This window comes from Chiloscyllium punctatum, chromosome 6, assembly GCF_047496795.1.
Source record: "Chiloscyllium punctatum isolate Juve2018m chromosome 6, sChiPun1.3, whole genome shotgun sequence".
Classification (NCBI taxonomy): Eukaryota; Metazoa; Chordata; class Chondrichthyes; order Orectolobiformes; family Hemiscylliidae; genus Chiloscyllium; species Chiloscyllium punctatum.
Genome location: NC_092744.1, coordinates 65,080,173 through 65,099,065, shown reverse-complemented (window position 1 = coordinate 65,099,065; position 18,893 = coordinate 65,080,173). Strand labels below are relative to the sequence as shown.

The 18,893-nt window shown below is 44.1% G+C and overlaps 1 protein-coding gene across 1 annotated transcript in view; it reads left to right on the top strand.

Moving 5' to 3' along the window:
- The first annotated feature begins 3,599 nt into the window (after window positions 1–3,599).
- The window catches only part of LOC140479035 (retinol-binding protein 2-like), a 38,149-nt gene continuing 22,855 nt past the window's right edge, over window positions 3,600–18,893 (top strand). The window contains exon 1 of the mRNA XM_072572816.1: window positions 3,600–7,197. Coding sequence (XP_072428917.1) covers window positions 7,125–7,197 — 73 coding nt within the window. The 5' untranslated portion in view covers window positions 3,600–7,124. The remainder of the gene's footprint in view (window positions 7,198–18,893) is intronic.

The following is an 18,893-nucleotide window of genomic DNA, read 5'->3' as shown; positions in this document are numbered from 1 at the left end:
ATTGGCATTTTTTTAAAAAAAAGCAAGTTGGGGTATTAATAAGTTCCAAATGCATGTAAATAAGGTAGTCACCACTAAACAGCGTGGTTCTGAAGACGCTATTAAACCTTAAGGGGAAGGTTGCAAACCCTTTTCTCAATGGGAGATTCTGTTATTTTCATGCTGTCAGTGGCTTCCCAATCTTTTGCCATTGCCCATGCCACACCAGGCAAAAGACATTCTGCCCATAGTTTCAGGTTAGAGAGTCATTCATTTAGAACTGCAAAAGACTGAGTTTCATGATCACAGAACCAAAGGATGAGATCAAAACTTTACGGTCCTACTGCATTCAAACATGACAGTTAGACACCTAAGAGGGAGGAAAGGTGCCATGAAGTTTTAAATCCTCAGGCAGATTCTAATGCATGTTTGCCAAAAAAGCAAAGCTGGCACTTCCAGAAATGCACAAGTTGATAATTGATCCAAGTCTGATTACTCAAACATTACAGTTGTCACATAGTCATACTTATTCCAAATTATATTAAAAAGCAGATGAATATATTGGATTCAGCAAACTTATGGTCTGTTAAAACATACTGGCTGCAGTCAAGCACCTCACCAATAACTTGTACATTGATGGTCAGTTTGGGTTTCACGAGGGCCACTTGATATGTCCATGGGTTCGTGACAATAAGCACTAGAAATGCATTTGATTCAGGAACAGTAGTCTTCATTGGATGATGAAAACCAGCATGAAGTTAAGAATGAGGCTGAAGATTGAAGGGTTACATTTGCCATTCCTTTAACTGTATTGAATAATATTGAAACTATTCAGATGCCTTCTATGTTAATGAGAGGTTAACAATACAGAATCAGAAGCTGTTATAAAACTTCAATCGACTAAAGTGCACACATGATCAAAGTGATTAAGTTTAAGCTAAACGCAAAACTGCCTTGAAATAATTTCTCGATAAGTGTCAACATGGTTTATTTTACACAAGGAGACTGAGAGTTCTTATTCTGCAAAACACTTCTGTCATGGCCTCAGCAAAACTGATTAAAATATCCTATTGCTCATACGGTGATTCTGTGCTGAGTTAGAGGAACAAAGGGAGTAGAATGGTGAGTGGAGAGGTGGAAGAAGTTTTAGCCAATGTTTGTTATGAACCCCAGTCTTTTTTTTTATTTCTAAAATATACTTTATTCATAAAATATTTTGATGATCTGTACAATTGGTCATGCCATACATCCGTAAACATTTCATTTCTTGGTATACAGAGACAGAGTAATCATTCATATATACAGGTCTGTATGATTACTATCCACATATTTAGCAGGGGGGTCAGTGGAGCCCCCTTACTGCATCAGCCCCCTGTGCTTAGGTGGTCTTTTCCCACCGCGCCTTGGCGGCAGCTGCCCCAAGCTTCAGCGCGTCCCTCAACATGTGGTCCTGGACCTTAGAATGTGCCGGTCTGCAACACTCAGTCGGGGTCAACTCCTTCAGCTGGAAGATCAACAGGTTTCGGACCGCCCAGAGATCGTCCTTCACCCAGTTGATGATCCTCTAGGCACAGTTGGTGTTCGTCTCAGTGTGCGTCCCGGGGAACAGGCCGTAGAGCACGGAGTCCCGCGTCACGGCGCTGCTCGGGACGAACCTCGACAAACACCACTGCATTCCTCTCCAGACTTCTTCTGCATAGGCACATTCCAGAAGGAGGTATGTGACAGTCTCGTCCCCTGCAGCCGCTTCGAGGGCAGCGTGCGGTGCAGCTGAGAGTCCGGGCGTGCATAAAGGATCTCACCACCAGCCAAGCCATGTCTTGGTGCTTGTTGGAAAGTTCTGGCGATGAGGCATTCTGCCAAATGGCTTTGACAGTCTGCTCAGGGAACCGCTCGATAGGATCCGCTCTCTCCTTTTCTTGAAGGGTCTCAGGGACACTACGTGCTGACCACTTCCTAATGGACTTGTGGTCAAAGGTGTTTTTCTTCATAAACTTCTCCACGAAGGACAGGTGATACGGAACGGTCCAACTACTCGGAGCGTTCCGCGGAGGCGGGGCCAGGCCCATCCTTCGCAACATTGGGGACAGCCTCAGTACATAGTGACACCTGGTGTTTGCATACCAGGGATCCAGGCACAGCTTGATGCAGCCACACAGAAAGCTGGCCATCAGGGTGAGGGTGGCATTGGGTGTATTTTTTCCCCCGTTGCCCAGATCTTTATACAGCGAGTCCCTTCGCACCCGGTCTATCTTTGATCTCCATATAAACTGGAAGATGGCCCGGGTGACTGCAGCAGCACAGGTTCTGGGAATAGGCCAGACCTGTGCCATGTATAACAGCAATGACAGTGCCTCACACCTGATGACCAGGTTTTTTCCTGCGATGGAGAGCGACCGTAACTTCCATCTGCCCAGTTTCTGCCTCACTTTGCTGATACGCTCCTCCCAAGACTTGGCGCACACCCCAGCCCCCCTGAACCAAATACCCAGCACCATCAGGTGAAGAGGATTGAGGATTGGTCAGCCCAGTTCCTGAAGAGCATGGCCTCACTCTTGCCTGGGTTTACCTTGGCCCCCGAGGCCCGTTCAAACTGGTCACATATGCACATGAGTCTGTGCACGGACAGCTGATCCGAGCAGAAAACAGCAACGTCAGCCATGTACAGGGAGGCCTTGACCTGCAGGCCCCCGCTGCCAGGAATAGTCACCCCTGTCCGGCTCACATCCTTCCTGATGGACTCGGCAAATGGCTCTATGCAGCACACAAACAAGGTAGGATAGAGGGGGCAGCCCTGCCTGACTCCAGATCTGACTGGGAAGCTATCTGATTCCCACCCATTGATTGAGACTGCACTGACAATGTTGGATTGTAGAGCAGTCTGAACCAATTACAGATTCCCTCCCCAAAGCCCATTTTGGAGAGAATGTCTCTCATATACGTATGTGAAATCCTGTCAAAGGCTTTCTCCTAGTCCAGGCTGATCAGGCAGTTGTCCAGCCCCCTGTCCTGCACATAGGTGATCGTATCCCTGAGGAGTGTGAGACTCTCAGTGATCTTCCTGCCCGGTACAGCACAGGTTTGGTCCGGGTGAATAACCGACCCCAGAACAAACCTGACCCGGTTGGCGATTACCTTTGACAGAATTTTGTAATCTGCATTCAACAGTGAGATTGGTCTCCAATTTTTTTAGTTCTTCCATCTCCCCCTTCCGCTTGTAGATGCGGGTGATGATGCCTTTCCTCATGGATTCACTCATGATACCTGCCAGAAGCATACTGACATACACCTCCAGCAGGTCCTGGCCAATCATGTCCCACAGAGCAGAATTGAGCTCGACTGGTAAGCCGTTGCTTCTGGGAGTTTTATTCTTTTCAAAGGACTCGAGGGCCTTGGTCAGCTTGTCCAGAGATAGCAGTTGGTTCAGCCTCTCCCGTGTTCTGTCATCTAGGACCTCCATGATAGAGAACAGGAACAACTGGGAGGCCGCACTGTCAGTTGGCTTCGCATCATACAGACTGGCATAGAAGGATTTGCTGATCCTCATGATGTCAGCCATCTTCTTCCTTCAGGCTGCTGAGCACGGAGGTCTCTTTGTGCACCTTCTGGAAGAAGAAACGTGAGCACGTTTCGTCCTGCTCCATCGAGCGGACCCTGGACCAGAAGATTACTTTGGAGGCCTCCGAGGCAAAGAGCGAGGCTTGTTGGCCCTTCACCTCCTTGAGGTTCTCCGTGACATTGACCCCCATCGTCTGCAGCAGGAGCAGGTTCTGCATACTTTCCTGGAGCTGGGACAGTTTTCCCCGCCTCTCTCTTGCCTCCTGAACACCTTTGTAGATGAAGAATCTCTTGATGTTCCCTTTTACTGTTTCCCACCAGTCCGCTGGGGACTCAAAGAAGGGCTTTATGGTTCTCCAACCTGTGTAGTTCCTCTTGAGCTCCTCAATGCTTCCTGGGGTCAACAGCTTTGTGTTCAGCTTCCATGTTCCCTTACCAGCCCACTGCTCATCCTGTAGGTGACAGTCAGCCAGCAGGAGGCAGTGGTCAGAGAAGAACACCGGCTTGACGTCGGTGGATCTAACCGAAAGCGCTCAGGACACAAACAAGTAATCTATTCTTGAGCGGATAGACCCGTCTGCCTGTGCATTAGTGGTGCTGGAAGAGCACAGCAGTTCAGGCAGCATCCAAGTAGCTTTGAAATTGACGTTTCGGGCAAAAGCTTCCAGCATCTGCAGTCATTGTTTTTACCCCGTCTGCCTGTGACCAGGTGTATCTACGTTGCACTCCGTCTGCGGAGGTGCTGAAGACGTCGTCCAGCTTGGCATCTTTTACCGTGTCCATCAGGGCTGTGGACGTGGCGTCCAGTTTACTGTCCCCCCTGCCGGATCGTCCATCTGCATCAATGATACAGTTGAAATCTCCAGCCAGAATGACCGGCCTGGACGTGGCCAACAACAGTGGAAGCTGCTGCAGGACGGCCAACCGTTCACTCTTACCCACTGGGGCGTACACATTAATCAGTCTCAGGGGAGCATTCCTGTACATGACGTCGGTGACAAGGAGGCACCCCCCATACCACCTCCTTAACCTCGGAGATGGTGAAGTTGTATCCTCGCAACAGGATACCCAGGTCAGAGGTGCAGCTATCATTGCCCCCCGACCAAACTGACGGCCCATGGGCCCACAAGCTCGACCATCTCCTGTAGCTGCTGAGGTGTGGTATCCCACACTCCTGCAGAAACAGTATGTCGACTTTAACATTGGCCAGGAAGACCATCGTAGAAACACATCGCGTAGCCGATTTGATGCTATGCACACTAATGCTGGCAACTCTTATCCCCATTTTAACAGTTTACGAGGTTACCAGTGTCCATTTGCTGCTGGTCTTGCCTCTCTGGGGTAGCTGTGTGCATCCCCGTGGTGACGGCAAACTGCTGGACCCTTCCAGGGCTGAGGTAGCTGTCCGGCTCCACGCTGGGGCCATTTCCCTACTCTGGTGTCTTCGGGTCGGGCCCAGGGTCCACACAGTCCAGTTCTCGGTCCGACAGCGGGGCTGTCAATGGACCGCTGCTCCCAGTTACCTGGAGCTGTGGGTCGGTGGGTACCTCTTGGCTCTCACCGGGTGGGGGGAGGTCTTTACCCATCCCCTCAGAAGGATCACCTTTTCCTGTTTGGGCGGTGCTGCCCTCCTTTTTCCTCGTGGCGCTCTGTCTCTTCCTCTGGTGACGACCTTCCTTGCGCCCGTCCTCACCGTCGGAAGAGCTGCCTGTATCCTCGTCGTGTAGGTGTCGCTTCCCCCTTCGCTGGGTGGCTTTGGGAGCCTGGTGAGGTTTCCTCTTTCTGCTTCTGACAGTAATCCAATCCTCTGCCTTCCTTGTTCCCTCCTCTTCCCTTTCCTCCGTCTGTCTTGAAGGAGCTTGGATCGGCTGCTGTACCTCCCCGCTGTCTGCTGTCAGCCTGCCCTTCCTTCTGGGTGCCCCCAGACACTTTTCCCATGCTGGTTTGTGGTACCTTGCTGGTCTTATGCGGTCCACGGCTCATGTTGCCACGTCCGGCCCTCTGTGCATAGGTGCCGGCCCCTCGATTTGGGCAGGCCTTGTACATGTGGCCCACCTCTCCGCATAGATTACAGTTCTTGGCCTCTTTACATTCCTTGGTCGGGTGGCCTTCCTGCTTGCAGTTTCGACAGACAGCCAGTCACTTTACAATCCGCAACCATGTTGTCTGACCTCCCGCAGGTTCGGCACACTTTCGGCTGCCCTGCGTATGTCAGGTAACCTCTGCTTCCTCCAATGGCAAAGCTGGAGGGTGGGTGGAGGATGTTCCCACTGGCATCAACCCTCAAGGTTACCCTGACCTGTCGTTTGCTGGTCCAGATCCCAAAAGGATCGACCACATCGCTACTTTCTCCCTCGACTTGGACGTATCTTCTCAGGAAGGTCAGGACATCCGCTGCTGGGACATGGTGGTTGTACATATGGATTGTAACAACCCGACTCCTCTGCGCAGGAAGCACACACAACGGGACCACCGACAAGGTGAACCCCAGTCCTTGGTTCATTGGCATTGATTTTACTGTCTATCCCTTCTGGATATTATACCTGGAGATCTTCCTGTGACTGTTGGGACACCATGTTTTCCTCCTTGTTGTGACCTCCTTTACCACCACCTCTATGGAGATAATCAGAAAACCTTTGGGAACTGCCTGACAACACAAGAATCTGTCCAAAAGTATGACAACAGTCAGTGCAACCTCACTTGAAAAGTGTATTGCTCTTCAAAATAAGCAAGTGCTTATATGCAGAGACAAACAGAGTTAATATTGCATCCAACGACTCTTTGGAACTGAAGGGGGCTGGAAAATGGGAAGAAGGAGGGAGTGGAAGAGATGGTGAAGGTGCCTGGAGCAGCAGACGAAGAGCAGTGGTAATGAAGAGCGATCCCAACTCAAAATAGATATTCATGACAGCTGTGGATATTTGAAAACAGATTGGCTTTGCTCAGAGGAAACCCAAGTACACAAGACACTGGAGGGGTAAGCAAAATGGAGGACAACATTCATGCTCTGAAGTTGTTGAACTCTGTGATTTGTCTTGAAGGTTACAAATGCCAAGATGAAAAATAAGGTATTGTTCCTTCATCCAATTCCTGCTTCTGATCAAAATTGAGTCTTGTATGTCACAAGTAGCATGGTCTATTTAAACTAATTAGGCCAATTACTACAGACACAATTTGAATAATTCAATCAAATAATTTCAACCTCTGTCAGAGATACTAATAGAAATAATAGCTTGGTTACCCTTTGATAATTCAATTGCTTTATTTTAGGAAGAGTTTCCCATACTGTAGTCTTATTTCTCACATAGGTTCTGAAGTTGTGCATAAAATTATTGAATCACCCCGTCCTTGGAATTTAAGTTGATTTTTCAATTTGCCAACTAAGCAAAGATGAAAAGAGCTTGTGCGATAGATAAATGTTTTGCAATTCCCTAATCTGATCGTATTCTCTCATATGTTGAACTATGGTCATTCATGAGATAACTCGGAGCAGTATAAAAGCATGTGCACTCAGCACTTTGTTCTGGTTGATCTTCAAACAACAAAGATTTGCTTTTTCTTGATTCTTTGCTTCAAAAACTGACAAGATGCCAGCAGATTACAATGGTACATGGGAGATGATTGAAAATAACAATTTTGATGGCTACATGAAAGCTTTGGGTAAGTTTAGACTTATCTATGGAATAAATTGAAAGCTTGGCAATCATAAAGTTTCTTTTAAATTTTGGTGTGAGATCTATACATAGATGGGGCTCCAGGCTTTAACCTTGAATCCATTAAAGTGTGGTCGAGCAGAATTCAAGATTTGCATGTTTCTAAAAATAACTAATTTTGTTTTGTTGGTTTTATACTTAGCAAATGGCCACTGGCTTTGGAGAAAGCTGTCCACTCTGATCTCTGTGGAATGAACTTCCTCTTTCTTTTATGTCAGTTTAACTCTAGAAACAAGTTAAGAGGATCTCCAGACATGCAGCAGTAGTAATGCTTGCAAGTAGGGCCAGGCAATCACTTTACAGTCTTCACATTCTGTTCAAAATTTCATTTTTTGAAAGGTAGAAAAATAATGCCACTCCTGATAATTTAACCATCATTTCCATTTAAAATCCAGGCCAATATGGTTTATAATACTTATTATTTTAATTCTTGCTTCCCTTCCTGAAAAATGCGTCCTCTTGTGATCGGTATGTTATGTGAAATGAAGGGCAAACGAAGCTAACATGATCACTCTGAAAGAGGAAAGACTCAAACTAAAATTGTTTAATATTACATTCCATGACACTGCAATCCTGTTGCTATAAATTCTGTGTCGTATGATTCTGCTCCACAACAATCTGATGAAGATGCAGCGCTTTGAAAGCTAGTGCCTCCAAATAAATCTGTTGGACTATAACCTGGTGTTGTGTGATTTTTAACTTTGTCCAGCCCAATCAAACACCAGCACCCCCAAACTGTAAAGAGCAATATCAGTTGGCACTGCCAATCACTTACAAACGTAGTACAGTTTTAGGAAAATACTTTTCTAGCATATGAGATTTGCTAGGCAAAGAGTGGAAACACAGATGTCTTATGCCATTTAACCTGCATAGCACTTCAAGTGGGCACCATTACCAAGTGCCAACCATCTGCTATCTTCCCCTACTACTATACCTTTATCATATTTTGGCATATTACTTTATCCAGATAATTGTCTAATGCCCTCTTGAAAGCTTCATTTGAACCAGTCTCCACTACACTTCCAGATAGTGTATCAAATGCACTGATTACTCACAGAGTGCAAAGGCTTTCTCTTATATTACCTTTATTTCTTTGCAAATCAATTCATGCCCTCACATTCTGGTTCCTTTTATAAGTGGGAACAGTTTATCCATATCTATATCTGACCTGCTTATGATTCTGATAACCTCTATCAGATCTCCTCTTAGCTTTCTTCTCTTCAAGGAGAACAGTCCCAAATTCTCAATCTATCTACATAGCTCTTGTTCCTCATTCCTGGAAGCAATCTTGTACATTGCACTTGTAACACTTTCTCCAATGTGTTCACTTCTTTCTAATAATGTGGCTCCCAGAAATGTACCCAACATTTCAACTGAGGTTTAACAAGTGGTTTTTGTAAATTCAACATCACCACCTTGCTCTTGTATTCTCTGCCCCTAATACTAAAGTCAAAGATACCGTAAACTATATTTAATGCTCTCTCCAACTGTCCTGCCACCTTCAACTATCTGTGCACAGTTACATCTTCGCTTCTGCGCCTCATTTAAATTTGTAGTCCTTATTTATAGATGGGATGTGGGAGTCACTGGCTAGGCCAACATTTATTCTCATTCCTAATTACTCAGATGCCAGTTAAGAGTCAACCATGTTGCTGAGGGTCTGGAGTCACATGTGGGTAAGGATGGCTGTTTCCTTCCTGACTGAACCAGATGAGTTCTCCCCTAACAATCAACGATGGATTCATGGTCATTATTAGACTCTTAATTTCAGAACTTGTTTCTCTCTTGAATTCAAATTCCACCATCTGCCATGGCAGGATTTGAACCAGATCCCCTGAATGTTAGAACATAGAACATTACAGCACAGTACAGGCCCTTCGGCCCTCGATATTGTACGGGCCTGTGAAACCAATCTGAAGCCCATCTAACGTACGCAATTCCACTTTCGTCCTTGTGACTATCCAATGATTCTCTAGGTTTCTGGATTAAGAATCCAGCAATAATTCCTCTAGGCCATTACCTCTCCATTTTATATTGTCTTTCAATGTGCACCATTGAAAATTTCATAAAACTAAGGTTAGGTCATGCCATACATTTTCTAAGTGCAGGAGGGTGTATTTTACAATAAATCATATTTGCAAAGAAAATCTGACTAAAATTCATAAGAAATGCTTCTGTTGTCTGATGTAGGGTAGCTTCAAGTGGGGATCTGTTTCTTAGGTTGAGTTATGAGCTGAATTGGGACTGTCGGTCATGAAGCACCAAAAGCTCACAAATGCAGATCTGACAGAGTTGTAGTAACTGTGCTCCCTTTCAAAAAGGCCCCTTCTCTTACAGACCCCTCTCCACACTCAGAGCTCTTCCCTACTCTTACGCTCACAGCCCTCCTCTTGACCACTCCCATATTTCTCACTGAAGAGTTGTAACAATTTCTAAGCCTCAAACTGGTGTCACAGTGGGAAAATGCTCAGGAAACACTGATCTAAACTATCCCACTTTTCAATTATCATATCTGCTATTGCCAATAGAGAGATGAATTTCTATATTGAGTTATTGGGGATGTTTTTATAATGCTAAAGGTATTAACCAAACATTGCATTATCTGTTAAATATTCTCTGATCATAATAAATTGCTTAAATAAATGTGTATTTATAAAAAGATCAATGATATTGTATTTCACTTTATATCTACTGTGAATATCAGTGGAAAATAAAGCAACATGTTTGTTAGAAAGGACAAGAGCAAAGTAATTCAAATGCTGGAAGTTTGAAATAAAAACAGAAAATGTTGGAAAAACTCAGCAAATGTATCTGCCACTGATGTGAGCTTGTGAAGATTACCTTTCCTCAACTCTTATTATTTTGTACCTTCATATACATATGGTACTGAGGCACAAGCTAAACACCTTAAAGGTTTTTGTGGGATGCTTTCTTTAAAAGGCCATTTTCACAGAGAGAGGAGGATTGTCGAGTTGGATTTGTAATAATCTGTGACAGGCAGTCACTTTGAAAGAATGAGTCTGAATTTGAAATTAACTTCTTTGGATTAAAAACATGAATAAAAAATTTTCTAAATGCTCCGGCCATCTAACTTTAAACTGTTTCTTCTGAGAACCTTCACACAACATAGGACAACAATCCTATTTTTGATCTAATCAAGAAAGTATATACCCTTTATCATGTGATTATTCATGGACCCATGTCAAAGTATAATATGGACAATCAATGGATTTGAGTCATGTGATCAATGTTGCCGTTTGATATGTAATGTTCATTGTCACAATTTAAAGACTAGTTACATTTTTAACAAGTATTAGAATCAACTGAAAAGCTTGCAAAAATATTTAGGACCATCTAGTGCATGTCAATTTTATTTTGCATCACACATGACAGCTACGGACCTATAATTCTAAGCTTTGCCTTTAGAAATGCCAAGCATGAGGTTGCCCTATGGTTTCCAAAGTTATCTTCAGGATGAGTTCGGGGTTCCTGGGTCAGCTGTTAGCCCAGGCACAAAGCAAGTCCAAGTGAGGTAGGGCGAGGCATTCCTCTGCTCCCATTTCATTTTTCATCACAGGCTTCCAGAATCCTTTCTTATTTGCAAATCTAAGAATAGATTACTCACTTTAAGTAATGCTGATCATTCAAACAAAGCGTATGCGCTTTCAACAGAATCTGAACTTAACAACTTTCTGGTTTAGCAATAAACTTGTCTTTCTTCAAGTTTAATCCAAGTCTGAGGCAAATGACAGAATCTTTGGAATGTAACTAATGGCCTTCACTATCCTGTAGACAACCGGCAGACAAGGGAGACGCGGTAATAGTTTGGCGCACCGACCTTTACACCGCTGAGGCTAAACGCCAGCTCGCGGACACCTCCTTCTACTGCCCCCTTGACCATGGCCCCACCTCCCACCACCAAACTGTCATCTCCCAGACCATCCATAACCTCATCACCTCAGGGGATCTCCCATCCACCGCCTCCAACCTCATAGTCCAACAACCCCTCACCACCCGTTTCTACCTCCTGCCCAAAATTCACAAACCTGACTACCTCGGCCGACCCATTGTCTCAGCCTGCTCCTGCCCTACTGAACTCATCTCTGCATACCTTGACACGGTCCTGTGCCCGTTAGTCCAAGAACTCCCCACCTACGTTTGGGACACCACCCACGCCCTCCACCTCCTTCATGATTTTCGCTTCCCTGGTCCCCAACGCCTTATCTTCACCATGGACATCCAGTCCCTGTACACCTCCATCCCCCGTCACGAAGGACTCAGAGCCCTCTGCTTCTTCCTTTCCCACCGTACCAACCAGTACCCTTCCACTGACATCCTCCTTCGACTGACTGAACTGGTCCTCACTCTGAACAACTTCTCTTTCCAATCCTCCCACTTCCTCCAATCCAAAGGAGTAGCCGCATGGGCCCCAGCTATGCCTGCCTCTTCGTAGGATATGTGGAACAGTCCATCTTCTGCAGCTACATTGGCACCACCCCCCACCTTTTCCTCTGCTACATCGATGACTGTATTGGCGCTGCCTCATGCTCCCACGAGGAGGTTGAACAGTTCATCCACTTTACCAATACCTTCCACCCCGACCTCAAATTTACCTGAACCGTCTCAGACTCCTCCCTCCCCTTCCTAGACCTCTCCATTTCTATCTCGGGCGACCGAATCAACACGGACATTTACTATAAACCGACCGACTCCCACAGCTACCTAGACTACACCTCCTCCCACCCTGCCCCCTGTAAAAACGCCATCCCATATTCCCAATTCCTCCGTCTCCGCCATATCTGCTCCCAGGAGGACCAGTTCCAATACCGAACAAACCAGATGGCCTCCTTCTTCAAAGACCGCAATTTCCCCCCAGACGTGATTGACGATGCTCTCCACCGCATCTCCTCCACTTCCCGCTCCTCCGCCCTTGACCCCCGCCTCTCCAATCGCCACCCCAGGACAGAACCCCACTGGTCCTCACCTACCACCCCACCAACCTCCATATACATCGTATCATCTGTCGTCATTTCCGCCACCTCCAAACGGACTCGACCACCAGGGATATATTTCCCTCCCCTCCCCTATCAGTGTTCCGAAAAGACCACTCCCTCCGTGACTCCCTCGTCAGATCCACACCCCCCTCCAACCCAACCTCCACTCCTGGCACCTTCCCCTGCAACCACAAGAAATGCAAAACTTGCGCCCACACCTCCCCCCTTACTTCCCTCCAAGGCCCCAAGGGATCATTCCATATCCACCACAAGTTCACCTGCACCTCCACACACATCATTTACTGCATCCGCTCCACCCGATGTGGCCTCCTCTATATTGGGGAGACAGGCCGCCTACTTGTGGAATGTTTTAGAGAACACCTCTGGGACACCCGCACCAACCAACCCAACCACCCCGTGGCTCAACACTTCAACTCCCCCTCCCACTCCACCAACGACATACAGGTCCTTGGACTCCTCCATCGCCAGATCATAGCAACACGATGGCTGGAGGAAGAGTACCTCATCTTCCACCTAGGAACCCTCCAACCACAAGGGATGAATTCAGATTTCTCCAGTTTCATTTCCCCTCCCCCCACCCTGTCTCAGTCCCAACCATCGAACTCAGCACCACCTGCAATCTTCTTCCTGACGTCTCCGCCCCCACCCCTACTCCGGCCTATCACCCTCACCTTAACCTCCTTCCACCGATCGCATTTCCAATGCCCCTCCCCCAAGTCCCTTCTCCCTACCTTTTATCTTAGCCTGCTTGGCACACTTTCCTCATTCCTGAAGAAGGGCTCATGCCCGAAACGTCAATTCTCCTGCTCCTTGGATGCTGCCTGACCTGCTGCGCTTTTCCAGCAACATGTTTTCTGCTCTGATCTCCAGCATCTGCAGTCCTCACTTTCTCCTTCACTATCCTGTATCCAGGCACCATTTTTGGTGTAGACTCAAGTGCTGCCATCAGTCAATTCTATCATCGTATAATACTGTACATATTTTAGAATGGGTCATGCACTCAATTCTAGTCCTCCATGATCAGAAATATATCATGTTAGGCAACTGGAAATGGGCAATTATTGCCTGCATTCTGAAAATGATTACAAAACGCCAGAATGTTGAGCTCCAAGTTCGTATAATCATATTTGTAAGGGTAGATTTTCTAAACCTCTTGTATTGAAATGCTTCATATCCTGAAAATAAGCATTAGACAACAACAACTCCTCTGTTTGCTACTTTCTAATTCACTTTCATGACATCCAACATACCTCACCATTGGGAGATCAGAAAATCTTCTTTGTGCCAGCATTCAGATTATGCTGAAAATGAGCAGATTAGAGTTGCTGTGGGCCAGTTTTATCCTTGACAGTTGGTAAGGTACTTAATATTCCATACTGAATATATCAAGATGTGAACAAAATGTATGGATCCACCTCCCATTACTCAAGCCATCATGTAAATGTATACAAACCAGTTTCCACCTGAATCCAACATTGTCAAATAACTAAAGGCATGATAAATCATTCTCATATTATTTTCTCTTTGAGCAACTGTTAAGAATGCCTTTCCTAAAATTTTCTCCTATTGTCATTTCTTTTCATCCCTCTGAATAATTATTCTGCTTCCTTATTAACATGTAAATTTTCTAAACTATATAAGCTGAATTCAGAAATATGAACTGAACTGAGCGTCAAGGGAATTTGATTAAAATTAAAAGTGGGAATTTTGCTTCCTTTGCAAAGAAAGCTTCTATGAGGAGAGTTATGGTCTGAGGTAAACTATGCCCAAATCATTTATCAAATGCCAGATTTAAACAATAACTTGCATAAAATAATTTAATGCAGTCACTATCCATTTGATAGTGAGGTTGGAAATTCTTACCTATGTGCATGAATTTTAATCACACAGGTAAGGGGGAAGGTTGGGTCACAGAAATATGGAATAACAGCACCACCAAATATCAGGCCATTATTTCTAAAGCAGTCCCTAACCCTGAGTAGCTTAGCATCTTTTAATTAATTTCTGTACCTTGAAAGAGCAAAGCCAAAGGCAAATCCTTACTATGTTGTGGGAACTCAAAAGAAACAGGGAAGGGTGGAATGCAGAGGGGAGGGGGAGTTTGGTGTGGATGGTGGAAACTGACAGCTTTGCTAAATGGCAAAAAGTGACATCTTTAAATCACATAAAATACTTGATGGATTAAAAAAAATCAAAATGGACCCAAGGTTATAGCAATATGGCATTGAGATAAAGAATCAGTTATGGTCATGTTGAATAGCAGAGTAGACTTGAAGGGTTGAATGGTCCAATCCTGGTCTTAGTAGCCCTGTTTAAAGAGTCTGTGAGGAATCTGAAAAGATTCTGAGCAATATGGGTTATGGCAAGTTTTGTGGCAAAATCAGGAACAAGTGGATCAAGGTCTATCTTGACATTGATTCATTTCGCTCCATCTTATATGCTGTCCACAAGTTGCATGGCAAGATTGTCTCTGGGCAGTGGTGGGATATGAATTGATAATCATTACTGATAGTGAAATGCCTTACTAACACCACAAGTCACCTTATTATTTTTCAGACTGCCAACATAGCTCTCTAAACAAGTTATATTTTGGGTAAACTTGGCAAGGCAACGAAAGGAGATGTCTGGCAGATTCAGTTAGCCATTTGCTTGCAGTGACCTCCACGATGGATACTTGCACCAATACCTCAGGTCATTGGCGTTCATTCTGTCAGCTTCTGAGAATGCTCGTGTACATCTTTACCTTCACCTATCATTGAAATGTTGCAGTAAAAACACTTTGCGTTCCGTGACACATATTTAGCTCGTTGATTGATCCAGGCTATTTCTGTAGCTCTTTGCTTGTGCACTTCCTGCTCACGCACTCACTCAACATATCGAGAGGGTTGGAATGTGAAAGCAGTGATGTGCAACTGAGACTTTATAAAGCTCTGGTTAGGTCCCATTTAGAATACTGTGTCCAGTTTTGGGCGCCACACTTCAGGAAGGACATATTGGCATTGGAGTGTGTCCAGCAAAGATTCACACGGATGATCCCTGGAATGGTAGGCCTAACATACAATGAACAGCTGAGGATCCTGGGATTGTATTTGTTAGAGTTTAGAAGTTTGAGGGGAGATCTAATAGAAACTTACAAGATAATGCATGGCTTAGAAAGGGTGGATGCTGGAAAATTGTTTCCATCAGGCAGGGATATTGGGACTCATGGGCACAGTCTTAGAATTAGAGGGGGGTCAATTTAAAACAGATATGAGGAGATATTTCTTCAGCCAGAGAATGGTGGGCCTGTGGAATTCACTGCCATGGAGCGCAGTGGGGCCGGGACGTTAAATGTCTTCATGGCAGATATAGATAAATTCTCAATCTCACAAGGAATTAAGGGATACAGGGAGAGTGTGTGTAAGTGGTGTTGAAATGCCCATCAGCCATGATTGAATGGCAGAGTGGAATTGATGGGCCAAATGGCCTTACTTCCAGTCCTATTTCTTATGGTCTTATGGAGGTGTTTACAGCAGCTGTGTTTTATTGCCTTGCCCTGGCATTCTGCACGGTCCGTCCGCCAAAGATACCGGTCTCATATTAACTTCTGTGTTGCCTTGCTGTTTAGTGTAGACTCAAATCCAGGAATATTACCATGGTTGTCAGCAGACCACAGATAATTCAAGTGGAATAGCCTTCACTCGGGGCTACCTGACACAGTTGGTCAAGGGCAGAATTTGATGCCAGTGCAGGGCCTGTTCGAGATAGAGTCAGGATCCTCTACTCATAAGCAGCGAGGAATTAAATGATGAGTAACACATCACCTGTCATGCTTCTTTCTTCCATACTTGGAATGAGACAGGCAGGTATTATGGGAGATAAAAATGGGTGGCTCAGTGATTGTTATTGACGATGATGGGGAGATATCTTGTGAGAGTATGAAGGTCGCGCAGAGTGCATGTAATATTAATAGTGTTGGGATTAGGGTGTGTGAGAATGAGAGGTGGAGATGTCACATGCAATTGTAAGAGCAGTAGAGTGTGACTATTCATGTGAGGTGGGTAGAATAGCAGAGGCAGAGAGAGTCTGAGGTATTGGAGAGAAAATGGCAGCACATGCACAAGCAGGGCAGAGAAGATAATTGACCTCATTCCTTCTGGACATTCCTGTAAACATCTCACATGGTTTTAATGCTGACAGCAACTTCAGAGGAGGTCTCTGGTAATGAAAGGGTGTCTGATGTCCATTCCTGGAGGAAGCCAAACTCCCACATCATTTCCAACCATCCAGCTGCATCTCCAGGGCATTAAAACTCTCTGGATTCACAAATGGTTACATTAGATTAGAAATAACTCCTTTATTTAAAAAGAGAGGGAGTCAGAAAGCAGAAAACAATAGACCAGCTAGCAATTCCATAAGGAAAAAAAGGAAGCCATATCTAAAGATGTTTTAGCAGGGCACTTATATAAGTTAAATATTACCAGCCACAATTAGCGTGGTTTTACGAAAGGGAAATCCTATTTGACAATTATTGAAGGTATTTGAGTGCTATGTGCGATTGATAAAGGGAAACCAGAGGATAAATTGTACTTTCCAGTAGACATTCAGTGCCAAGTAAAAAGATTACTGTAGAAAATAAAAGCTCATGGTGTAGGTGTATCATATTGGCATGGACAAAAGATTGGCTATCTAAGAGGAAGTAGACAAGAAGCATAAATGACTAATATTCTGGCTGGCAAGACATAACAAGTTGCTTGGCATAGGGATCAGTGCTAGATTCTCAACTGTTTACAATTTGTATAAATGAGTTGGATGAAGGGACAGAAGAAATGTTTGCCAAATTTATCAATATTATAAAGATAATTAACAAAGGTAAGATGTGAAGATCACATATGAAGGTGACAAATGGATATAAATAGATTAATGAGTGATCAAAGATATGACAGTTATGATGTAGGAAATTGTGGAAATGTCCATTTTGGTAAAAAGAATAAAGAGAAGCTTATGATCCAACTGGCGAGGCATTACAGAGCTCTGAGATACAGTCGGGATCTGAGTGTCCTTGTGAATGAATTACAAGAGGTTAGGACGCAAGGTAATTAGGAAAGTTAATATAATGTTATTATTTTTGAAAAAGGGAACTGAATTCAAAAATCAGAAGTCACGTGACACCAAATTATAGTTTTGGACTATAACGTGGTGTTGTGTGATTTGTGATTTTGTCCACCCCAGTCCAACACTGGCACCTCAACATCATGAACTCCAAAATGGGCAAGTTATGTTTCAACCGTGCAGGGCAGATGAAACTACATCTGAAGTATTGTGTGCGGAATTTGGTAACCTTTATTTAATGTATGATGTAAATGCATCAGAAGCAGTTCAGAGAAGGGTTACCAGACTAATATCATAAATAGGCCTCATATGCCTCAAATGTCTTATGCAGTAAGGTTGGACACATTAGGCTTTATCATTTGACTTCTGAAGAGCAATAGGCAACTTAACTGAAACATACAAGATATTGAGTGGGCTTGATGGAGTAGAGGTGGGGGAAAATGTTTTCTTGGATGGCATAATCTCGAAATTGGGGGTCAGTGTTTAAAAATTGGGGTCACCAGCTAAAATACATGAGGTGAAAAATATTGTGAAAAGATTCAAAAGTAATCTTTTGAAATTACTTCCTAAACACATGGTGGAAACAAAGTCTTTGAATACTTTTAAGGCTGGGGTGGATATATTATTGGTAAGTAAAAGGGTGAAAAATTATCAGGGGTAGACAGGAAGATGTATTTGATGTTATGGTCAGATCAGTTATCATTTTACTGAATAATTGAACAGAATCAAAGGGCAGTTTGGCCTATTCCTGCTCCTTGTTTGTTTGCATGTGTATAACAAAGCCTGACCAATTCTTAAAATCCAGGTAGCATCAAAATAAATTTGTTTCTGGTGGGATTCACTTGGTATGCAAACTTCCTTCAAAAGTGATTAACGTTTGGCTTGTTCAACCTTCAAGAAATTATGCTATTTACATCGGTGTAGCTATTAATAATTTAGATCCTGGAGTCATTGTTGATCTAGAATTAAAGTATTCTACTTAAGACTGTGACAAGTACAATTTATATATTTACAATGCCACAAAATAATTTGCATTTATATTGCACTTCTAAAATAGTGCAATATTTCAAAGCATTTCACTGAACAGCATTTGACATCAAGCCACATAAGGAGGTATTAAAACAAGTGGCGAACAATTTGGTTGAACGGTTAACCCTAAAGGAAGAAAAAGTTAGCGAAGCTTATTGAGGGAACTGAAAAGTTTCATGGTTAGGTAATGACAACAACAGCTTATATTAATAAGCTGCAGGAAAAGTTAAAGACTAGTATAACAAGAAAAATCAGAGATGTGCAAGAGATCAGAATTGGAGGAACACAGTTACTTTGCAAAGTTGTGGAGGCTGGAGAAGGTTATAGCAATGTGGAGATGCAAGGCATTGAAGGATTACAATTCAAAGATGAGGATTTTAGAAATAAAATTGCAAGCCTTGCAGGTCAGTGAGTGTAATAGTAGTGGGTGAATGGACTTGATGCATTTAGGAAATAGATGATAAAGTTTGGACCAGTTTCAATTTATGCTAGCTGAATAATAGTAGAA